This window comes from Thermobia domestica, chromosome 3 (genome assembly GCF_964235325.1).
Source record: "Thermobia domestica chromosome 3, izTheDome1.hap1.1, whole genome shotgun sequence".
Lineage (NCBI taxonomy): Eukaryota > Metazoa > Arthropoda > Insecta > Zygentoma > Lepismatidae > Thermobia > Thermobia domestica.
Window position 1 is genome coordinate 151,646,910 of NC_137456.1, and position 26,639 is coordinate 151,673,548.

At 35.2% G+C, this 26,639-nt stretch overlaps 1 protein-coding gene across 4 annotated transcripts in view; it reads left to right on the forward strand.

Moving 5' to 3' along the window:
* Positions 1-26,639, forward strand: part of LOC145680815 (hemolymph lipopolysaccharide-binding protein-like) — a 94,309-nt gene that overhangs the window by 59,405 nt on the left and 8,265 nt on the right. For all 4 annotated transcript variants that reach the window (XM_081751892.1, XM_081751893.1, XM_081751895.1 and 1 more), the window contains 2 exons: positions 11,209-11,349; positions 16,915-17,178. In XM_081751892.1, the coding sequence (XP_081608018.1) occupies positions 11,209-11,349; positions 16,915-17,178 (405 nt within the window). The remainder of the gene's footprint in view (positions 1-11,208; positions 11,350-16,914; positions 17,179-26,639) is intronic.

The window sequence follows — 26,639 nt, forward strand, 5'->3', positions numbered from 1 at the left end:
ACCTGAAAACACCATTCTCATTAACTTTCATAATTCTTCCTATAGCTTCAAAGTTTTGTTCTGGATCCAGTCCCAAAATTATATACTTGAAATCTGACTTACGTAGCATATACGTAGTTTCACGAATATCATGTTGCTTTCTCTCATCATTATACTCTTACCAGTCCGTCTTATTCACCAACTCCAACACCTTCTTCTCCCTCTCCTACATTTCCACTCTTTCTTTCTCTCTCCTTCTGCTGCATATCCTCCATGAACTTTTTTCTTACAAGGGAACATCTTATATTGATAGTAGCATATAGAGGAGTGAAGAAAAGTGAGAAATCCAAAGTTGTACGGGCCGAACCCAAAAACACAGGAGATACAGAGGAAGAATCTAGAATCATGTGAAGATAGCAATGCAAAAGATACACTGATACAGAAAGAACTTCAAAATGATTAAAGTAACAAAATGGTATTTACACAACAGTATAGTATGCAAATATTGTACCCACGGAATGCTCAATAGCATCATATGAAATGCAGTGTTGCCAACTGAGCACAAAATGAAGTTTTGTTAAATGGCACGAAACACAAATTATAGCATGTAGAAAATCTAATTATGATTAGGACCATACCTGTGAAGTCATGATGTACCGTGATGCCAACATTTGAAGATAAGCCTATATGTATTCCTACATGAATTTCGGATGTAGAAGAGTACATACATTACCAATACATTGCGGAGCGCTTTATCAACAGCAACACTGAAAAATTGACTACCAATAATGTGTGAGGTGATACAATGTTACGTGCATCAGAAACGTGAGCCTGCTAATCAATTGTCAATCCAAGAGCATGAATCATTTCAGTTGTGTGTGTTGTTTGGTACTATTCTGATTTTCCAGTTGGGTAAACCTGCTTCGACACTGTGCTTCGTCCCTTACTTTCGTGCTTCAGTGATTATATTATTGTTTGTGGTATCATATTTTCGTTTTAACTAGTTAGAATCGTGTACTGTATGTTCTCTTCTACATCCGATATTCATATAGGAACTCATAGGGACCTATTTTCAAACATGGCAACACTGTACTTCACTATTTCACAAATATGGTTCTAATCATAATTAGATTTTCTAGATGTTATAATTTTTGTTAGGTGCCATTTAACAAAACTTCATTTTGTGCTCAGTTGGCAACACTGCATTACATATGTTATTGATCATGTTTGTGGGTAGAATGTTTGCTTGCTATACTGTTGTGTAAATGTAATTTTGATTACTTTAATCATTTTGAAGTTCTTTCTATGTCAGTGTATATTTTGTATTTCTATCTTCACATTATTCTAGATCCTTTTATCCTCTGTACCTCCTGTGTTTCTGCATGTCGGCCCGTAAAACTTTGGATTTCTCACTTTTCTTCACTCCTCTATCGATTACACATTGTTTGATTTGGCAACGCTACTATCAATATAAGATGTTCCCTTGTTAGAGTTTACCGCTTTGCTGCTGCTCACTCTTACGCTTTATTGGCTTCATCATCATCTTCTGACTTGAAGTGATTGTAATCTAATGCGAACTGTGTATATTCTAATTTCCATCGTTTACTTCTAACGCCGAATGCTGCACTCTAACGTTGAATGGTAGACCACAACTTCAACTAACTATATAGATATACACAGTGAATTATCATCTATCATCACTCATATCAGTACTATGAATATGACCTTTGACCTCATTGGACCTGGTGCATATAACTAACTTCAACCTCAGATCTGCTACGAGATTAACCTTTGAACACCTTCTTCCAACAACCTTTGGACTAGAAGTGGTCTATCTACTAAAGATTATTTCAAGTTTTCCACGCGTTGCAGTCACTAGGTCCCACATGACCTTACGCGTGAGCGTCAAGTGGTGCACCATATGCATGGAAGATTTTCGCAGGGGGCAGATTAATGACGTTTATAATGTCACAGGTAACGAAACCTGTATTTACAACTATGACCCCGAAACAGAACCGCAATTGACAGTATAGTGTTTTCAAATTGAAACTCTATTTTGGAAAGTTAAACGAGGAGGAAGCGTGGATAAATTTATGATGGTATTTTTCTCTCTCTAAGACTGGCCATGTAGCAACTATACAGTTAGATGATCTACGTTCACTGATAGAGGATGTTATTGTTGCCTTACGAGTGTCTTTGATGCTTAGAGGTCTCCTCAGTAAAAGTCTCAACTTTCATTTTCTTCATGACAATGCACAGTCACACACAATAGCGAAAACTTGGGAGTTTCTACCAAAGCATGGAGCCTGTATTCTCTACCGCACCCAGCTCATTCTCCAGATTTAGCTTTGTAAGACTTTTGCCTTCCCAAAACTCAAGAAATACCACTTTCAAACAAGTGAAAAGGCTATTGAAACGTATAATAATGAAATTTTTGATATTCCGTTATATATATGCTTGTGGGAGATTATTTTGAGAAATTGTAAAAGGTTTTTATATAAATACCTTCAAATTGATTTTTCAAGTAGTATCTAAAATCTTTCGGCACGTCTCTCGTACAATATATCAAACTAAGCACGAAGGTAACAACCTTGACACTTTCGTAATTGTTATTGTAAAAGTTCAGTTGTGTAAAAAAAAAAAAAAAAAAAAAAAAAACTGTAGGCCCTATAACATTGAGATTGATTGGCTAATTATGTCTTTTTAAAGTTTGTCATGTGTTAGGTCCAATCATTTCGATATATTTTTTCCTTCATTTTACTTTTATAATATGAATGTTGCATTTTGTGTAAAAGCTGAGATAACATCTCTAGACCTTCTGTCCGTCCTAGACTTTCAGAATATGTCATTTATAAAAGTCTTGTAGAACGGTAGTCTTGTAGTTCAAATAATACCACGCCCATCCATCTGTTAACAGCCATCGCAGCATAAACAGTAAGTGATATAGAGAAGCAATCTTTTCAAATCAATTTACCGTTACAATTGTAGGTCTCGTCTGGTCTGTTAACCCACTAATTAAACAGAACGAAAACGGAATACATAGCGACAAGCTGTTTTCGGAATAGATTTAACGTTTTAAGGAAAGTACCATACTCTCTATTGGAATCAGAAGTGGAAAATTTACTCGTTCTTCCGGTTTCAGTAGTGATCTTTATAAAGTAAAAACTGTAAGATATATCAAGTAGTGTTTCCTTGGAACAGATTGATCGTCCAAATAATAGATTTCATGTACTACGCTAATTCTATATTCAGATCGTAACTGGTAGAAATCAACCTTTTTCGATTTCAACGTTGATCGGCAAACAAAACTGGTAATACATAATGATATTTTTTTAAAAAAATATATCGATTCTGCGTCTTAAATTAAAAAAATCAATATTTTCTTTCTACAAAGACTAGAAGTGGTAGATACTTACTACTACTTGCGGTTTAAATATTGATCATCATCAGAACAAAAAGGTAAGAGAGATAAACAACCTTTCGCAATCAATTGAGCGTCCCAAGAAAAATTTCACTTCGACCTTTTTATCTTTCGATTTGAACGCTGATCACAATAAAGCAAATAGATAATAGAGCGAGCGTTTTTATAATATGGAGTAATGTTTTAAGGAGGTTGTTGTGTTGTAGAGTTCATTCCCGACTTTATTTCTCTATTGCAACCACAAGTGGTAGAAATATATATTAGAAATTTCGGTTTCAATATTGATCACTATTATCCTAAAACTTGGTTTAGAAGTAAACGCAGAGAAAACTAAATACATGGAAGTGCGTCGGGACCGTAATATGGCAAATTGTGGAGGCGTTAAAATATTAAATAATACTTTTGATAAAGTGGATACTTTCAAATATTTAGGATCAATATTAACAGAGGAAAATCATATTCACGAAGAAATTAAATGTCGATTAAAAGTAGGGAATTCGTGTTATTATTCAGTTCAAAATCTCTTGTCGTCGCGAATTCTGTCGAGGAATTTGAAGCTTAAAATATATAAAACGATAATCATGCCTGTTGTTCTGTATGGTTGTGAAACATGGTCGCTTACTCTGAGGGAAGAACATAGACTGAAAGTATTTGAGAACAGAATCCTGAGAAGAATATTCTTACCCAAGAGGAACGGGAATGGGGAATGGCGAAAGCTTCATAACGAGGAACTACATAATTTATACGGTTTACCCAACATTGTTAGGGTCGTCAAATCTAGGAGGCTTAGGTGGGCAGGTCATGTAGCTAGAATGGAAGAAAGTAGAAACGTTTTCAAAGTCTTGACTGGTAGACCCATAGGAAAACGACCATTAGGAAGACCTAGGCGCAGGAGGGAGGACAATATTAAGATGGATCTCGCAGAGATAGGAATACAAAGTAGAAACTGGATGCAATTAGCTAAGGATAGAAGTCAGTGGAGAGCTTTTGTGAACGCGGCATTGAACCTCCGAGTTCCATAGGCCATAGAGTTAGTTAGTTAATTATCCTAAAACTGTAAAATATAGCGAGTAATTGCCTACTGATATGGATTCATCACCCAAGAATTAGGTTTCATCTCCACTTTTATCTCGCTATTCAAACCGGAAATAATCCTTGGTTTGATCCCAGCTCGCGCCAAGTGAGCTTTGTGGTGGACAGACATCGTGTGCGTGGGTTTTCTCGGGTTCTTCCGTTTCCTCCCACTCTTTATTCTACAGTTTCCTTTATTTCTCATCATCATCATCATCATCATCTCCTTTAGCCTATCCGGCATTAACGTGAGACGTGAAATTTAAAGATATTTTTCAAACTGGAAGCGTTATGGGTTCAATACTGATCATCGTGAGAAGTAAATTTTTGATACGGGTTTAATACCATTGGAATAGTTTCCACCTCCGTCTTTACTCTTTTGTTGCTACTGAAAATTGTAGAAATCTATTTCCGATTCCAGTATTGATTTCCGAAGAGCGAATACTGTGATATGAGACGACAAACTATTTTGTATGAATTCAGTACCCGAAGAATATATTTAACTTCAGTTTTATTCTTCTACTACAACCAGAAGTGTTAAGAAATAGTGGAACTTCCGGTTTCAATATTTATTTTTATATAGTATGAATTGTAACAGATAGAGAGTAACTATTTTTGTTATTGATTCAGCGTTCAAATAAACAGGTTCCATCTCTCAAAATTATTCTTTTGTTGCAGTCGCAAGTCATCAACCTACAACTTCTGGTTTCGCTGTTGAATTCGCATTGGAGGTCCTCCGTGGTTTCACAAATGTGAAATGAAATTCACTTGTTTTAAATTTAATATTAATGTTACGAAATAGCCAGTAGGAATTAATGTTACATCTTCTGTATTTGTTCCTAATTATTCTAAGTTGTATATGTGAGGATGAAAAATCATTCCTTATTTTTTTTAAAACGTTTGTCTGTTATAGTAATGCACATATGGTTGTAACGATGTAGTTCTGTAGCATCACAATTTTTACTTGCACATTTTAATTTATTAGGGGGCCCTGTAAACCCTAGAGCCCCCTCATAACTTTACGTCTAGTGTACGCACCTTTGACGCGGGAGACCTGGATTCGATTCCGGACGGGAGCTTATGTGGTTCGAATCTCAAGTTAAGCTGTAACTCCAACTCTCATATAACTTCGCTGCTGAAAAGGACGCTAAACTCAAATCCAACCAATCTGTGAAATCTAACTTTAAAAAGACTGGGCATGAGCATTAAAGTAAAAGCTAAAATTAATTGAAGAAGTGATGTGTAATATAGTTTATTCTTAAAGTGCATGAGGTGAAGTAGTGAATGTGATAGTTGCTGTTTCGAAACTCTGGTCAATCAAAATAGTAATAATAAATAAATAAGTAAAAACTTACAAACATTTGGACATTAAATGATAGCAAAGCGAACAGAGCTCAAGTTGTCTTAGATAATCTTAAGAAATCTCGTTATTCTTATGACAACTCCTGGTAATAGACTACATGATAATAATTAGTCACACATCAAGTAGGTGAAAAAGTAACAGTTTGCACAGAAGCTGACGTTAGTGTCCCAAATCTTAGGATTGGAGCAGCAGTTTGTTCTATTGCCATTCAAATACTGACAGTTAAAGCTAGTAGATATGCAGAAAATGTGAAATTCTAAAAATCAGACGTAAATTATTAAGCCATGAAGATGAATAAACCTTCATCAAAATTGGGCTGCATTTTACAATTTTATTTCTATACTTGCGCAAGTGCTGCACGAATCCGTCAAGAAATTTATGCTATTGATGGGCAAGATGCGATATCAAAAGCAACAGCCAAAAGATGGTTTAGTCGCTTACGCTCTGAAGAATTCGATATCCAAGATACTCCTCCAGTGGGAGACCAATCTCACCAAAATTGGATGATATTCTGCAAACATTAGATGAAGACTAGCTTCTTAGCAGTTATGACATGGCCAATGACCTCAACATCTATCAGAGTACAGTGTTGAACCATTTGGAGAAAGCTGGCTACCAAAAAAAAAAAAAATGTTTGGATGCCACATGATTGACTCAAAAACATTTACTCGATCATGGTTTTATCCGCGAATATCTACTGAAACACAACGAACTCGAGTCATTTCTAAGGCGGTTGCTCACGAGTGACAAAAAGTGAATAACGTACGACAACAATGTGCCGGAAAGATCGTAGTCGAAGCGTGAAGCTCCGAAGCTCATACCGACGTTCAGGTAGGTTATGCTGTGCGTTTGGAATGGCATCGTGGATCGTGAGCTCTTGCCACCAAGCAGAACGATAGCCTTGTAACTAACGACATTAACTCTAGTGCACTTAAACTTTCGAAAGAAACTAGCGGGACTCTTCAACAGAAAAGGTGTCGTACACCACGTTGACAAAGCCAGGCAGCACACATCTTTAATGACCCGTCAGAAATCGAGAAAACTTTGCTGGGAGGTTTTAATGCATCCATCACTTAGCACGGGCCTGCCACCATTAGACTATGATTTCTTTCGGTCTTCGCAAAACTCCATGAATGATTAGGTAGTTTCAAAAAGGGCTTGTGAAAGCCATGTGCCGTAAGTTTTGACAAACTACATAATTTCTGTAGCGATGAATTATAATGTTACCAGAAGAATAAGACTGTGAACGAACAAAATGGTGCATATGCGGTTCCATAACGTTATTTTGAAATCACAATAAATACAGTGTAAATTTTGACCTCCAAAGAGTCAATACTTTTTAGTTTGATTTATTGAAGTTATGAGGCGTGGGACTACATTTTAAAGTGGGATCCAAATCACTGCAATGCGTTCAAATTTCAATAATATCACACTGAGAATCGAACCCGGTACTACAAATTAAACATTTCGTTCAGCAATGAGTGCTGCACATCTTCTATACTACCTGATGAGAAAGTATTTTATGTTATTTCTTTACTAAGATATTCTGTAGTCCAATGTTCAGTAAATATGACAGTATGATTTATCTATAAACTTTTATGAACATAACAAAAGGATCTCGTGATTATTTGCTTGCATGACCTATTTTGATTTATAAGCTCTAAGAAAAGATTAATGGAGATGCGTGCGTTTTCCATCAGCTTTTATTATTCGGACAATACTAAAGCTGTCAGCATCCTACAGATAACTGTCAGCCTCCCACGGCGAGGCTTTGCATGATGATATGCGCAACACGACTTAAATTAGTGTATGAATTTAAAAGAAAAATCTTTTGGATATTATTACTCTGTATATAATCTAGATGATTCACTACCCGTGGAGTGTATCCTTCATTTGTCCTCCGTAGCTGACGAGTATCGAAATAATTTATATCATATATGCTGTAAGCGGTAAGTTCTCTTATTGTTTCTACTTTCTATTTTCCATGTTTTTATCTTTAATTCCTGACCGATCTAAACCAAGTTTCGCAGGCACCCTAACCAATTCATTATAATCATTCCAACTTCAGTTCAAGACTATTAAATAATTTCTGAGAGATTAAAATACACGGACTGACATGATCAGCGTTACGGTGGATTGCTGCAAGTGAATTATCATAGGAATAAAATATGTTCCTTACCTTAGGCGCAGAATACTTTCGGGGAAGTAGTATATGAAACAGTAGTATATATATATATATATATATATATATATATATATATATATATATATATATATATATATATATATATATATATATATATATATATATATATTGTTACATTTTTGCTGTAGTTGTTGAAACTATTTCTTTGAAGACAACACATGACATTATAATGACAAGATTTTCTGTTCGAGATATGAAAGTTGCAGTCATAAAAAAAAAATAAATAAATAATCGTGGAGTTGACAAACTTTTACAGGCATATCTTGATTATATTATGTTAACGAATGCACAGTATAATGTGCAAACATAGTGTTATCAACCTTGTAGCTCATCTAATTTTTATTGCGAACGAGATGTTTTTGTTGTAAATTTATTAAGTATGTGAAATAATGGCAAGGATAGAAATGGTGAAAGAAGCTTTTAGGAGTAAGAAAAGTCTGTTTTGTGGGACCTTGAATAAAGAGTTGAGAAAAAGATTCATAAAATGCTTCGTGTGGAGTGTTGTACTGTATGGGGCGGAAACATGAACATTACGTAAAAGTGATGAAAAACGAGTGGAAACCTTCGAAATGTGGGTGTGGAGAAAAATGGAAAAATGGTTGGATGGAGCGGGAAACGAATGAGTGTGTTAGAAATGGTCGGGGAGAAAAGAACACTTTTAGATATTATTGACAAGAGAAAGAGAAACTGGTTGGAACATTGCCTAAGAAGAAATTGTATCATGAGAGACGTCCTAGAGGATATGATGGCGCGAAAGAGAGGGAGGGGAAGAAGGAGACTACAATTAATGGATGATATAAAAACAGAAAGATCATACATAAAGACGAAGAGGCTAGCGGACAATCGTGGAGCATGGAAGCTTCTCAGCTGCTGTAAGTGACCTGCCTGTAAAGGCACAATACCTATGATGATTATTAAGTACATAAAAAAGAAAAGGTTTAATTTTTGTGTTGTGATAATCAAATAAGCTTGCAAAGCCAATTTTCTCTCATTAAAAACAAGGCATTCTCAAAGCATGAATGGTATAAAGAAACCAAAGTTTTCTAGCTTAAAGGAGGCCAGCTAGCTATATTATATACAAAGTATAGTATACATACAGTGCTGTAAACTACGGTCTTATCCACAATAAAGGATCTAGTGAAAGAGTATATAAACCAGTTATGTACAACAGCCGATCCCCAGGCCAGTTCCGGCCCACTGAACCCTTTCATCTGGCCCACCAGACTCCTATTAAAATCCTAGATAACTGATGTCCTCCTCGGAAAATATCATCCGTGTTAGAACATCTAATATACCACGAAACATTGAGAGACTAGTTTAGAACATGAAGACTCAAAGTTCCTATGATAGTAGTGCACGATGAACGAGCTTTTCCATTAATATGACCTTTCCATTGGTATGAAAATGTTATGCATTATCTTATACGGCCCTCGACGCCAGTATATCCTCTGTGATTGTCCTACCCCTCCTCCTTTTACACCTTGCACCTACTTGATGTAAACAGTGGTTCATCTAAGGGAATCAATCAAGTTTGTTACAGTGTAACTAGCTGGGAACAATCAATAATTCAAATTGTGATGTTGGTCTTTTCTAACAGTGTGTAATTGTATTAACTATACCATTTAGGAAGATGCTCAATGTCAGGTCTAATTGGGTTTTTATGGATGTTGACAGAATTGTAAATTCCAGATTATTACAGTAACAGCGTTCTGGGATCATTTATCATGACATGTATATAGTAAAGCCTGTCACTAGCGGAATCGAATGTGAATCGCAAAAAAATCCATTAAATACAGTATTCCATTTAATGAAAGTGAGCTTACGGTAAGGAAATTTAAAACCATGTACACACTGCGATAAAAATAAAATGCCGTACGCACCTTATTCAATTATTTATTTCTGCTACGAAATAATACAAAAATACAAACAAAACTTACAATGAATGGAAAAAGAAGACTATACTGATGTTTTATTTTCTTCCAGTAGTCATGGACGGTTTTCTATACACATTCCCTGCTTAGCTGCTCGATTTTTCAGAAACACTTTAGTGCGAGAAACCAAATTAGATATATCGTCCTTTCGCCATAGGGTTAATTTTTGCAGTACCTTTAAACTTTTCACTTTTGTTTGAAGGCTTTTAGCTTAAACTTTTCTTTCAACCCAATTTCTTTAGACTAATTAGAGAATGAATTACTGGTATTTGAAAATAACAATATGAAAATTGTATTTCTTTCAAAACGTGGCTCAGTGTCTGGGGCCTTGTGTAGTGAAACGGTTAAATATATAAATAAGTTAACAAAATAACTAGGAGTCTTGCTACAGACAACGTAGTATATCTAACCTCTGACAGAATGTCTAAAAATTTTCTAAATGCTGCATTCTGGAACTTGAAATTTTCCATTGAAAGGCTTACTTTGATTTCCATTGTCCGTGTAACAGTTTCCGTTTAATGAAGGGAATTTAATACGTTTTTTTTACCAATAAATTCATGAGAGCGCGAAATCTTTCCGTTTGAAAATTTTCGTTTAACAAGGCTTCTCTAACAAGGCAGATTTTACTATCTGTCTATCACATATAATATTACTATGGTACATTTAGTTCTCAAATATACAGTATATTTTAGACAATTCAACTCATCTTTCTTCTCAGAGTTGCTTATAATAATGATGTTTCACCCTTTTTTCGCTTGATTTATATTTTAAGCCGTACTCATTGTGCTTTCGGAAAACATAGAAATTGTTTTGCTTGTTATTTGTATGTATCTTAAAATTGGATGACTTTCAAATTTTATTTTAAAAAATCGATTATTTGATATTTTCATTACTCTCTCTCTCTGGGCGAAAGACAACAATGTATCTGCACTTTTAATACCATCGCATTATGTTACGATCTTAAATTCAACTCTGTACTCGTCTCTTTTATTATGAAAAAAATGTTGAAAATATTATAGGAGCATTTCAACTTTAACTACAAGCAAGACATAATTTAAGACAGATTGAAAATTATTTGTAACTGCACTTGTGTCAGCTCTGTAGAGCAACCACTGATTTCATATTGGGTCAACTTGAAATGGATTCTAATTTCTATTGGTTCTTAGATAGTACTAAGTATAGTTATATGTTTTTCTTTTGTATTACTTTATTTTTAAATTTTAAATTTATATTTCAGAGTTCAAATCCCCTGTTAAGATGGCTATATTTTCTACGTTAATAGTTCTGCTAATACTTACTGGCTCTGCTAAACTACAAGATGTAACAGAAGAGAGTACTACAACAGAAGAAGAGATTAGCACTACAACTATCATTCCAAGTAAGAAATATTTTTTCTCAATGTACAGTTGCTAAGTATTATTAGTATTGTGTAGTACTGATGCCAATCACTTGGGTAGACCTTTTTCCGGGTTACCTGAGTATGGGTCTAGCTTCTCACACCCGTTGTACCGGAAGGAACCGAAATACCAGCTCTACAGTATTGGTATAGAATTTTAGTATAGCGTATTAATGTTGTCCTTACTCAAGCTTAAAATTCATGTTCTATTACTAACCTGTGACATTTCTTAAGAACCTTCTTGCATGTCATGTCTTGAGAACCTTATTGCAAACATAAGTTCATGCTCATTCGCCTTGATACTGAAATATTACACAGAGATTTTGAACCCAGATTCTACGAAAATATTTAGCAAAACAATGTTTGGGTTCCTGCAGGATTTCTCGTATAGGGTGGCGCATGATTAACGCTATGTTTTAGATTGTAAATAGTGCTTTATTTGTTCATATTCTTTTCTCTCCCTTTTGACAATTATAAAGCGAAAACTTGGGACATTCATCATGGAAAGACTCATCACCCAACAGAGAAGTTGGAATATTGAATTTTACTTTTGAAAGATGAACATACAATTGTTTTAACACAGTTAGCATATTGTAATGCTTTCCATGTTTGAAACTTTCCCAGTGCACCAAACCTTATCAATTGCAGATTGGAAGTGTCTGGAATCTTCCACGTATCGAAACACTTCATTCCGAACGCTGCTCATATTCAAGACCGTGTTCAGGAAAGCCCAGAAACCTCAATGAGAAGACATGCTCAAGAATTAGCGATAGGCAGGCGATCTCTGCCATTTTTTTTTTTTTTTTTTACGTGAATTAGATCTTTATTTCTGTAAAATGCTATTGGTGTACGATTGAAAACCACAGGATCCGCAAAATCGTGCGGTATATACTGTCGTTTTCAAGAATTAGCGGGAGTGGAAAAAATACTTTATTCACCTCATAACGAGCGATGAGACTTATTTTCATCTATCAAGATACGTAAATAAAGAAAACTGTAGCATATGGGGTTCGAATAATTTAAAAGTCTTTATTGAACGTCAAATGCATGCGATTAAGTGTACAGTGTGGTGTGGAGTTACCTTACGATAGGTCATGGGTCATCTTTGGAAAAGACGAAGGTACTGTTATGCAGATGGCCTTCAGTACCGGGCAATGATCAAGTTTCTTTTTAAGACAAGAAGTGGAAAATAATTCTAGTATATGGTTGCAATAGGTTTTTTTTTTTTTTTGTCACTACTTGGCAAACTATTGCACTTTTAAGAGGAAACTTGTGGCGAAAGATTAATTTCACGATTTTATCATTTTGGCTGGTTGCCATGTTCGCCGCTTTAACGGACGCAGACTTTTTCTCTGGGACTATCGGAAAGATAGGGTATATGTCTATAATTCCAGAACCATACAAGAGTGTATGGTCAATATTCGATGGTAAACTCAGGCCATGGAAAATGCTACAGGGACGTAAAGTGGAAGTTAACAAATGCTGGGATTAGCCGGATGTTATATTAAAATTATAACTTACTTAGCTATACATATTTCCATACCATATTGTAAATAGTAACAATAATAAAAACAATAACCATATTTCAAAACAAGATAGTTAGTTATTTATAATTGAAACAGTAACGTTAGTTATGCGCCACCCTGTATTATACACAAGTTTTAAGGCTTAAAATGATTGAACTTTGATGGTTTCTTGAAAGGAATACTTGTAGCTGTGCTTTTCTGCTGTTCCCATACGTTTATGCTTGGACAAACCTTGTAGTTATCTTTGTACTTGCAAGAACAGTAGTATGGTGTATTTGTTAACCGTTTGGAAAGTATAAACGCTAATACATAAACTTTGCTAATTAACAATGTATTTGCTGTGTATACAGTGTATAGGACCTAAATAACTTATTTCTGCTAACGTGGAAACACATCTACTCTCGGCAACGACCGACATCCTTCTAGTACATATTTATAGATTTTCTCGAAAACTACGCATGAAAATTTATTCACAAGGATTTTGTTATTTGCAGATTGATGCGATATATTACTAAAAATGTGTCTTGTTGAACAATATTTTAGTTACAAAAACTAAAATATTGGAGCTAATGTTAATCTTAGGATCTACCTAATTAATTATATTATGCCGTCTTGGAGTGTCGTAGTAAAGAACTTAATAAGTGTATATATCGGTGTCAGTTTAATCTCAGAGAGCATAATTTTTTAGATTTACAAAAGAAATTAGTCTTTCTCCATTTTGTCGATAACTGCGCATGAGGCTTTAAACTCCCGTATCATTGTGTTCAGCTCAAGACATATTGACTAGTATATACGAGGAAGTATAAGAAGTTCCTACAATCACCTAGGTGACAAATTACAACCTGCTTGAGGCATGAATTTTATAGTTGGATTTTTGTATGTTAACCATGCAAATTCTGAATTGATGAAAACATTTTTTTAAAGATAAATCACTGAAGGTGCGACAATGGGCAAGCTTTAGGCTGGGAGAGTCAATAAGTTTCTCCATCTTCATGGAAAATCAGCAAATCAAATCTACGAGGAGATGAAATAAGTCTATAAGGATGAAACCCCATCCTATGAGATGATATCCGAATGAAAGTGGCAATTCCAAACTGGACACATTACCACCATGGACGCCTCTAGATCTGAAAGACCATCTTTCACTGATTATGCCGCCTTGATGGAGAAAGTTGAGATCATCATAATGGAAAAAACAGGAAAAGACAGGAGCATAACTATTTAAAATGGTATGTGTCCAATTGTTCACACCTTTCCCGAAGAGAAATCGCGAGGACACTGCAGGAGAAATGTTGCTTCCCTGTGAGATGGATGAAGAAGACTTTTTCGGCAGACTAACAACAATGGGTAAAAGTTGTTTGTAACCCAGAAACAAAGTAAATTAGGTAACAATGGAAACATCCCTCATTCCCCATCCCTAATAAGGCACGAATTCAGAAGTCTGCAGCCAAAGTGATCCTTCCAGTTTTCTAGGACTGTGAAGGCGTTACCATGACAGGTTACTCACCACAGGGGCCAACTATTACTAGTACTTGTTACTTCCATCTCCTGACTAAGTTACGAGAGGAACTAAAGAAACGTTGTGGATTGGTCATAAAAGGGATGCTGCTGTTTCTAGATAATGCACCAGCTCATTCTGTCCATTCCAGAAATGAAGCGTCCACTCAGAGAACACAATTTTGACGTAAAATTACGTCATTTCTAAGGTTGTACTGTGGTTTCAAAGCCAAACTGGGCTTACGGAAAATGAGAACCGCTGACAAAAATGTGTCGCTAGGTACGGTGGCTATGTAGAGGAGGAATTATACCGTCATGGTGTTAGAGTTCTCCAGAGTGAATTTCTTCATTCACGAACTTTGATACCCCCTCGTATATCATCTTTAGACATTTTTGTTTTCGTTAAATGGTAACAGTATTGTATTTTCAAAACTAAAATCGCAAGATAGTTATCTTTTCTGCCGAAACATCAATATTTCAAACCGTAATTCAACAAGATATTCCTTTTAGGATCTGATTGATTCAACCAGGTTCTGAAAACCTAAGAGAAAATCCTAACCGTTGTGAATTTTAAATTTGCTGGATTTTGATTAAAAGCTTGCAAATTGAATGAAGTAAAGTGAAATTTTTAATGTCCCACGTAATGCCCTTTAGGCTAAAGGAAACTGATTATTAATAAAAGTGATCTAATAGGAAATGTCAAAAAAAGAATAAAAAGTTCTCTTCCAGAAGAAATCGAACCCGGGACCAGATGCACCACAAAGCACACGCATTAGTCACTAGATAAGTGGAGAGGACTATTTTTCAAGTTGTTGCTACTTTCACCATATATAAAAGAGATTGCTGTAAATTGTTTTACCCTTTTCCTTGCAATTGAATTATTTATTTATTACATTTACATAGCAAGCTTTCGTTGATGATAAAATATGACTTCTTAAATTTCAGTTTAAGTTTACTATTGGCAAGTAACAGCTTATTTAGTTAGCACCTTAAATATTAGTTTTGTTGATTTTCTAGAAAACTACTTATGAGGATTTGCACTCAGCTATATCTTCCTGCTACTACAAGAGAAAATGTGTTGAAATTTCTAAATATTGAAATTTTCGGTTATTTTTAGAAGAAAAAAATGTGCAGATCTGCTTAAGTGGAAGATGTGAAATTCGGTTCATAAATTCTTAATTAAAAGTAAGGGATACGTTTCAGCATTTTCAAAAATTCCGCTCCGAAGGGGAAATGCAGGAAATTTCTATAATAGTAACCTCCCTTCTCTCTCTTTCTTTCTTTGTTTTTGTTTTTCTTTCTTTCTTTCTTTCTTTCTTTCTTTCTTTCTTTCTTTCTTTCTTTCTTTTTTTCTTTTCTTTCTTTCTTTTTTCTTTCTTTTTCTTTCTTTCTTTCTTTCTTTCTTTTTCTTTCTTTCTTTCTTTTCTTTTTTCTTTCTTTCTTTCTTTTTTCTTTCTTTCTTTCTTTTCCTTTCTTTTTCTTTTCTTTTTTGTTTCTTTTCTTTTTTTGTTTCTTTTTCTCTTTTCTTTCTTTTTTCTTTCTTTTTCTTTTCTTTTTTCTTTCTTTTATTATTTCTTCTTTTTTCTTTCTTTCTCTTTTTTTCTTTCTTTCTTTTTATTTTTTCTTTCTTTCTTTTCTTTCTTTCTTTCTTTCTTTTTCTTTCTTTCTCTTTTCTTTCTTTCTTTTCTTTTTTCTTTCTTCCTTTCATTCTTTTCTTCCTTTCAAAATTTATTCATAAAATGCCGAATGTGAAGATGTGCTTAAAAGTTGACGGTGTAAAATTCAGTACACAATCTTTTCATTAAAAATGAACTAACACGTGTTTCGGTATTTTTCTTTTTTTTTTTTTTTTTTAAGAATTCCGCTTCTGAAGGGACGAATAATTTAGTAATTTATATAAAGCTCAAATTTTGAGTTTGTATTTGAACCCTATTCTTTCCGTGAGAAAAAGGCATACTCCTGTTAGTACACTAATAATATTGTAGATTTTTTCATTGTCTTAATTTATTGTGCTGATCAACAATCAGTAAGACGTTTTAAAAAATATATTCATTTGTTTGTTTGTTACTCTGGAGATGTACTCTGTTGGAATCCTAGGCTTGAACAACACGCTAAAGAAAATTTTTATGTTTGTATTTTTATGTGGATATTTGTATGGCCAATATGATCTGTAATGGATTTACTTTTGCATCACTAATATTTTTCCTAGTAGTAAGCAGAGAAGAATGTAACCATATTACTTTCATTTCTGATGACATGAAAATATATATATATATATCTATAGTTCACCTAGTTCCTGTTTTATTTGGTATTCTCCTTATGAAAATATCATATACTCTAAATCACAGAACTGTTAATCTTGTAATTCTGGAATTCAGAAGATAACTTAAGAAGAAAACTCTTTCTGCATTCTCTAGAGCTGCCATATGATCCGAGATGATGTACGTACGTCCTTGTCTGTTTATATAAATTCTGTTTCTGAATGCGTCTTGTAACATACTATGTACTTCCTTTCGCTTTACAGCTACCGAGGAACAAAGTGAAGAGAACAAGGTGTCAAGAGTTCCTAAATTCAGATTCTATAGCGCGCCACTAAGGTTCGATCAAGGGTTGGTGTACTGCATGGTTGATCAGAGGCATTTGGCTATACCCAACGACACTGCGGAGGTTGAACAAATGAAACGATTATTTGCAAAATTTCCCAGTATTCCAAGAGCTGATATACCAGACCGTGCCTACATAGGAATTCACGACAGAAAGGTTGAAGGACAGTTTCAAACAATATTCGGTAAGTTCCGTATCATTTATTATTATTTGTTATCGTATATAGGATCCAGTGACGACGCGTTTTAATTTTAAGGGGGGAGGTCGGTCGAGATAGTCATTCTAGCTGTCTATTGATTTTTTTTTTTTTTAGCGATGTTCAAAACATTTATGAAGTTGAAAAACAAGTGTAGGATCGGGGGAGCAGAGTTGTCTTCAACATTGGGAGGTGAGCAGATTTAAAGTTTATTCTGGGAGAGGGGAGAGATGAGATTTATATTACGGTAGATAAATCTGATTTCTGAGGTGAACCTGTTATATATCAGGCGATGTAGATGAAGTGGCAGTACTGCACAAATCATCACATTTCTCTCCAAAAAACAGATTTCAAACCGGATTATTGGGGGCACAGTCCACCAGTTCCAAGACTGACAAGTAAACCTTACGTTTGGGTGAATCGAGTTGCTGACTGAGACACATGAGAAAGTATACTAAATGTGGTCAGTATTTCAGAGAAGTTGTAGGTGCGAAGCTCCAGCGGTTTAGGAGATACAGCTACCAGAACATCACATGGAAGTACAAAATAGTCTTCATACAGTTGAAGGTAAAAGCCCTGTAAGACCTCTTGCAACGACAAAAGGTGAATAACAAATATATGGGTACATATTAGGACTAGGGGGAAGTCATATAGTAAGGGTATACCTGACGGCGGCCATCTTGAAATCCGCCATTTTAAATTATGGTTAAGTTTTTAAAATAGGAATAGGGTCATGTGATACATGATTTAAGGCGCAAATTTAATCAGAAGAACAACGGTGACGTTAATTTTGATTTACGCGCAATTGGTAAAAAGTTACAGGGAAATTAAATATTGTTGCAGTATATGTATTAGTCCTTTGCCCCACCTTGTAAATTTTGTGTTAATGATAATAATTAAATAAAAAGCAGGTGGATAAATATTAGGTCTATGGTAAGAGTTGCCTTGATGGCGGCCATGTTCAAATCCGCCATTTTGAATCAGACAAAAGTTTTAAACAAAACGCATAACATTGACACCTTATTAATAGCAAATTTTACCTCCAACTGTATGAAGACTATTCTGTACTTCCATGTGATGTTCTGGCAGCTGTATCTCCTAAACCGCTGGAGCTTCGCACCTACAACTTCACTGAAATACTGACCACATTTAGTACTACTTTCTCATATGTGTCTCAGTCAGCAACTCGATTCACCCAAACGTAACGTTTACTTGTGAGAGGGACCTGTCCCTCTCATCCCCCGGGATTTGCGCCAGTGGTAGTAGTAGTAGTAGTAGTAGTACTAGTAGTAGTAGTATTAATACTACTATCTTATAAGGGCCACTAGGGTGATTGTAATAAATTCATTTTGGAAGGGCAAAGTACATACATTTAAATAGACATGAAGAAGCAAAATAGGAAAATCACATCATTAACATTTCAGTTAATTTCGAAGAGAACTAACTAACACTCTATGGCCTATGGAACCCGGAGGTTCAATGCCGCGTTCACAAAAGCTCTCCACCGACTTCTATCCTTAGCTAATTAGATCCAGTTCCTACTTTGTATTCCTATCTCTGCGAGATCCATCTTAATATTGTCCTCCCATCTGCGCCTAGGTCTTCCTAATGGTCGTTTTCCGATTGGTCTTCCAGTCAAGACTTTGAAAGCGTTTCTACTTTCTTCCATTCTAGCTACATGACCCGCCCACCTAAGTCTCCTAGACTTGACGAGCCTAACAATGTTGGGTAAACCATATAAATTATGTAGTTCTTCGTTATGAAGTTTCCGCCATTCCCCATTCCCGTTCCTCTTGGGTCCGAATATTCGTCTCAGAATCTTGTTCTCAAATATTTTCAGTCTATGTTCTTCCCTCAGAGTAAGTGACCATGTTTCGCAGCCATACAGAACAACAGGCATAATTATCGTTTTGTATATTTTAAGCTTCAAATTCCTCGACAGAATTCGCGACAACAAGAGATTTTGAACCGAATAGTAACACGAATTCCCTGCTTTTAGTCGACATTTAATTTCTTCGTGAATATGATTTTTATCTGTTAATATTGATCCTAAATATTTGAAACTATCCACTTTATCAAAAGTATTATTTAATATTTTAACGCATCCATAATTTGCTGTATTCCGGTCCCGACGCACTTCCATGTATTTAGTTTTCTCTGCATTTACTTCTAAACCCATGTCCCTGCAAGCGTTTAATAAGATCTCTGCATTTCTTTCTATTGTTCTCCTATCATCCCCTATTAAATTTACATCATCAACATATGCTATAACCTGGTGAATACCGTTCAACTCTAGGCCCTGGTTGCTATCTTTGATTTTTCTTATAGCGTATTCCAGAACGAAGTTAAATAATAATGGCGACAACGCATCTCCTTGTTTCAGGCCATTTTCGACGTGAAAGCTCGTGTACAAAAATTTTCCTACCCGGACTTTACTTTGGGATTCACTTAAACATATCTTAATTAATCTAATTAGCTTTCTCGGTATTCCAAGTTCTTTAAGAACGTTGTATAATGTTTCTCTCCTAACCGAGTCGTACGCCTTTCTAAAATCAATAAATAGTTGATGTACCCGGGTATTGTATTCCCACTTCTTTTCGAGTATTTGGCGAATGGTAAATATTTGGTCGATAGTTGATCGATTTCGTCTAAATCCGCACTGATAATCTCCAATAATTTCATCTGCGTATGGGGTCAGTCTTGCTAATAGAATATTTGAAAGGATTTTATAGGATGTTGACAGAAGAGAGATGCCTCGATAATTATTACAGTCAGTTTTGTCGCCCTTCTTGTGAATTGGAACAATGATTGATTCTTTCCACTGTTGTGGCAATTCTTCCTTGTTCCAGATAAGGAGAATGAGATTGTGTATCTTGTTCCACAATTTTTCGCCTCCAGCTAAAATTAACTCAGCCGGAATTTCATCTACACCCGGAGATTTGTGTTTCTTTAATTTCTTTATAGCGGTTTCTACTTCTATTCGGTTGGGTTCTGGAATATACAGTTCTGCGGTGTGTATCACCTTTTCTCCACGCACAGTAGTTTTTGGTTGCGTGTTAAGCAAATCGTCAAAGAAATATTTCCATCTATTTAAGATGCTATCCGTATCAGTGAGAACTGTACCGTCAGATTTCTTTAATATATAAGCACGAGGTTGATAGCCTTTCTTAAATTCGTTGATTCCCTTATACATGTCCCGAATGTTTTTATTTTTACTATTATCTTCAAGTTCCTTAATTTTAGCTTTCAGAAAGTCGCGTTTCTTTGTTCTAAAAGTTTTGGAAGTCTCCCGCCTGATATCTGCGAAATTTTGTGTAGTTACTTCATTCGGATTTTGTAGCCAGCGTAATTTTTCCTGTTTTCTCTGTTAGTTTAATGCATTCCTGGTCGAACCATGGTTTGTTCCTACGGATTTCCGCGTGTCCCAATTTTTCTTTTGCTGAAATTTCAATGCTATCTCTATGCTTTCGAAGAGAACTGGAAAATAATTAACCATATAAATCAACGGAGTAAAAAAAAGGAGAGATAGTATAGATACTCAACCCCATAAAAGCGAGCGGAGTTTATTCTAATATTCAATTATACTATAATGTTTTAGAAAACAAACAATATTGGCTAGTAATGTAATTCCTAATGTATTGGTTCAGTTTATTAGTCGTAAAACTGTATTCTCATATAAAATACTCATGGTTAATTGGATTTGCTTTCATTTTCCGCTGTATCATATTTCTTTGATGCTCCTATATCTACTAACTAACGTTTATTTTTCAAAAGGAAATCATAAAATTCACATGAATATTCCTTAAGATTATAATGCACACATGCAATACTTTTACTTGTTTCGGGTTAAATTCCAAAGTTGGGCGTCCGTTTCCAGCAAAATTTTTAAAATTTACAGGAAAGATATGGATAATTTGATCGTTTGTGTGCTTGATAATATATAAGTGTCTCGAAAAATCGGTTTATTTGTTATATATAAGCGGTTGTAAACATGGGACTATACGGCGAGCGGAGGGAACTATTTGGCGCAAGGTAACAAGGCAGTTGCATTGTGGGAAAGAAACGAGCATATATGTTATCAACATGGCGAATGTACAAGGGCAATGAAGTAACAGTTTTAACATTTGTGAAGCAATACTTTGATAAGGAACAAGATCTTCTAAAAGTTTGTGAAGAGCACGGATTAATGAACCTAGTTAACAAATTGCAGAAAGTGTGCAAAAGTGATAACAGCGAAAAAAATTGCCGAAAGCGGACGCCCAACTTCGGAACAAATGCCCTTGTTTCTATGGCTAATCTACATCTTTCCTTTGTCCACTGATATTCATAAGAGAAAACACTTCTTCGATGCTAGCAATATGACTAACCAACGAGAAAAACACAGTAATTTTCAGTCAGTCTTCATTTTTTTTATTCAGAAAACTATTTAACCCAAATATTTGCAAGATAATTGTTCACTAGAGACCAGCACGGGCCGGTCCCGGCTCGACTTAGTTATTTCTTTGGGCCGGGCCGGGCTTGGGCGGGCCGACACTGATTTCTCTTCAGGTCGGGTCGGGCTGGGGCCGATTAATTGCAATTCTTTAATAATTATTGACTTTCGTTAAACAATAATTGGAATAAAGCCAAACGTTGAAGAAGTATGCCTGTGAAAAATGTTACAAAGAATGCAATAGCTATTTACAGTTTGTGTTGCTTAGCGGCTCCACTTTCACTATAGAGGATTGCAGGCATTGTGCGGTAAATTGAGATCTGACCTTGACCTTCACTGAACCCAAAATATGAGAAGAACGGGTGGGAAAGTTTTGCCAGTCGCTAAACAATATTGCCATCTTCACTTTATGCTAAATATCAATTAAGTTAGATTTTTGTTGCAGGAAATGAAGTTTTTGTTCTCTCGATGACAGGCAAAGTTCTAGGAGGCAATGGTACCATTCGGGAGGCAAGCGTCAGGTTGTGAACCAGAGTTTAGAAAATGTTCCTGAGAGTTAGGTCAACTTTAATACTAAATTTTGAGAAAGATTGGAGCCCGAGCTAATTTTTTTTTTTAATTATCGGGCCGGGGTCGGGCCAAAAACTTTTAAAATTATCGGGCCGGGGTCGGGCCAAAAACTTTTAAAATTTATCGGGCCCGGGCCGGGCTTGGGCCAAGAATTTTAAAAAACTTATCGGGTCGGCCTAGGTATCTCCGGTATAAAAAACTATCTCCAAAGCTTTTCGGGCCCGAGCTGGGCTAGGCCTAGGTACATTCGGGCTGGATTGGGCTCGGGTCGAAAAATTCGGCCCGTGCAGGTCTCTATTGTTCACCATCTGCTAAATTATCGCATTTAAGAAAAGACTGGAATTTTGTTAGTATTGTCATTATATAATATCACCATTTGTATGAATAAAGGTACCCGAAAAAAAGAGGACATTTGACTATTTTCTACAAAAATCCTCCCGGACGCCTTCTAAGAGTGAAAAAGAGGACATGTCCAGGAAAAAGAGGACGTTTGGTCACCCTAAGCCAGTAGAAGCTTTAGTGAGATGTCGAAAGTGTTTATATATTTTTAATTATTTCTCGTAAATGCTGAAGTGCACAGAAGTTATCTGGAGCATATCAGAAGTATTTTTACAATCACATCATTATTACTGCAACACACACACACACACACACACACACACACACACACACACACACACACACACACACACACACACACACACACACACACACACACACACACACACACACACACACACACACACACACACACACACATACACATACATACATACATACATACATACATACATACATACATACATACATACATACATACATACATACATACATACAAAAATGTATAAATATAACCCATGTTCTATGGTATCCTTTAGCGAGTTCTTCGATTCCACTCTGTCGGTGTTGACGTAAAAAAAAAAAAAAAGAAAAAAAGAAAAAAAGAAATCTCTGACCACGCTCAACGTGTTATGAGTACTTTCTCAGTACTATTTTCATTCCATCCTCACACAAGCTGGTATAATTTCTGAGTTTGTACTACTGTGTAGTCGCGCAAGCGTAATGCGCTCGTTGTGTGTTCAGCGAGCTACATAGGAGTTACTCAAGAACTTTTCTGTGATATCTTGATATGACGTATAAGATGAAACTTCAATTCCTTCAAAATCAACAAATCACAGCATTCTTTCCAGCTGTTGAAAGTAAAGTTCACAGTTGATGAGATTACATTCTGACACTACTTCACAGTGAATAACTCTCTGGAAACTGCCACCAAACACTAATCAGAAACATTTCTTCGGATCGTGCCGGTTTCATAACTGATTCTGCCATGATCTACCATTGTTTCTGATATCTAGATTTCGTTACTAAACTCACTTCTCATTACATATGATGATCACTGTATGTCTGAGATCTAAAAGGCTTCCCAGCAATTTTTAAAATTTACATTTCTCGTTTTTTCCTGTTCTCTTGTGGATCATGATTTGTCAGGGAATCCAGTCCTTTCTGGCGACAAATAAAATAATAATTTGGAGAGACTTTTTTTATTTTTATGCTGCAAATATATTAAATATTTAATATATTCGTACCCAACTTCTTTATAAAAGAAATCTTTAATAGTATTAGGTGAAATTCAACCACATTAGTCTTCTTCCCAAGCACTAAGTCCATTTGCTGCATACTAATTGAGTTGGGAGTTAGCTCTGACAATATTTCAGCTTTAAAAGAAAGTGCCACCTCATTCAGGGGCGTCATTTAGGGGGGGGGGTAGGAGGGGCAATTGCCCCCCCCAAGAGTTGGAGGAATACATATACTTTAATCGATTGTCTACTAATATATTAGTACAATACGGGAAAGTCTTATGTCGGTGGTGCTCTTGCCCCCCTCAAGCGAAGTCTGAAATGACGCCCCTGACCTCATTCCAAACTTTACTAATTTAATTTAGTTTATTACTATAAATATGACAGTTTCACGCAAGACAACTGTTTCCAATTATGTTTATATGCCCTTGTAACTTTTAAACAAATAGATTTAAATTAAAAGGAAAAAATTGTAAGTTTCGTTATCATGAGAACATCAACATGGGAACATTGTTTGTCATATTCCGTGATAGCCCCAGGTTAATGGTGTTGCCAACTCAACAGTTATATATATTTTTAAATAACACTAAATCAGACTATTATATACTATTTTAAATGTTCATGTTAAACTCAGCATAGTTATAGTTCTTAAATAGCATTAAATCAGAGTATTACATATTTCAAATCTTCATGTTAAACGAAACTTATCAATATTCCATTTATTATTCAGTGTTGTAAACTGAGGACACTGCAGTATCTAAAACATTCAATGATTTGGAAACCTTTAAACCAATAATAATGGAATTGAAACAGACGGGGTGAAGCATATAGGAAATACGATAGTGTGTAATACTATATCATGATATGACGTATTTCGAATTAATAGGAACAAAGTTATCATACAAGGAATTGAAAATTTGATTCTTTTCTTTCTAAAAAAAAAAGGCTTTATCTCGAAAAAAAAATGTTCATATATGTATCTTATCCAATCAGATACACGACTTTCGATAGAAGTGAAGGTCATAATTTTGTTTACAACAGTTTGATATCTCAAACCGTTTCGGCAATATAGTAAACACTAGCGAAGTGTGTCACACTGCTTAAAATTGTAATTTTGTGAAGTAATTATATATACCAAAATTTATGGTTGTGGAAAGAAAGGAAAAGTAACTTTCTTAAAAAGAAAAAGTCCCGACAAATATGCCATTTTAAGCAGTTTAACAATCATTAGAAATATTTTTTATATCATCCTAGGCTAAGGAAGACTGTGATGATGGGTTGAATGATAATGGTAAAAGGGCGAAAGTGGGAGAAAACAAAAGAACCCCGAGAAAACCTTCGAACGTAGTATTTGTCCATTATAAAGTTTAATTAACGGGAACTGGAATCGAACCAGGGACCACTTGCACCAGATTTGAGTGGCGGCTCCATTAAATTGCTTAAATGGTATTATGATCTTTGTCTATTGAAAATCATCTGCATAATTAAGTGTGATACTTATGTTGTTTTTTTTTAATAGTACTTTGGAAAATGTCAAATTTTCAATTTCTTTTGCTTTGTTTCTGGTTGTTCAAAATTCGACGTATGATGATCGTAATTTCATCTCTAAGGTATTTTGGATTTCCATTGCCTCATCCGTCTCACTTGCATTATTACTGTCGCAGAAGCCTCCAAAATTTGGCTTTTTTTTGTAACGGTATGGATTGGCATGAATTTTAAAATCAACCCTCGTATTTCCCCAGCCTCAATTCTTAGAAATGAAAGCAGCCAGCGAACAATTGGAAGAGAACAATGCTTAGGAATTTGTCACCCAAAAGGTACCTCACTTTTCCAGACAGTCTTACTTCCTCCCGTCAGTCCATATTAAGAAGAAAAATTTTGCTACCCTCGAAAGAAACGCCCACGCAGTGAACTCTCATGATGATGATAGATTTTTACGTGACAATGTAGGAATTACCAAAAATCGTCAGTTCCATAACTTATTGGAATAATCAGTGTTTTTAATGTGATTTTTATTAACCTATGGACCATTTATTATATATTATTAAGAATATAATAACGTAAAAACTTAATGTTCTCTACGAACTATATTTTAGTTTTGTCAGTGTATTCTTGCGCTACTATCTGGCAACTATGTGAGGCGTGAAGAGAGGTGTGTGTTTTCTTAGCCACCATGTGAAGCACAAGGTACCAAGTTTCTGTCTTCACTTAAAGTATAGACATACGTAAAGTTTCAGTGTCTAACTTCTAAAATAATGTAAAATAATTTGTGGAACATAACGTTCGAATTTAAACAAACTCTCATGTGGAATTAATCAATTGAGTTGAATACTTTATAATAGTGCTACACCAAATTTGTATATTTAACAGTGGTGATACTGTGAAATCAACTATGTCTTTTATCGTAATATGGTAATGAACATCTTCACAGTTAACCTCAACGAAGAAACTTCTCTTTGATTCGTCGTGCATTGCAGAAATGAAACCATCGAGCTGTTATCTTCAAGTAGCAATACAAACGAAATCTTTCTCATGAACGTGTATGGATGTTCGTTGTTACGTCCGTCTATATCGTCGTGCGCGTTTATAGATCGTCGCGAAATCGCGTATTAGGGCCAATACATCGTCAAGTAAAATATTATCCATAATTTGCAAATGTTATTATTGTTGAATCATATGTAATTCATACAGTGAAAGTGTATGAGAATATAGTGCTAATTTAAAATTCTTGTTATTATTTTGAAGTGAAAAGTGCTAACCAGATGTGTTTAATAAGTTGTTTTCTTTTAGCGGTTAAAATATGTATAAATTAAAGCGAATGCGACATAAAGTGTTTGTCAGAAGGTAAGGTATCCATCAATAGAGAAGTT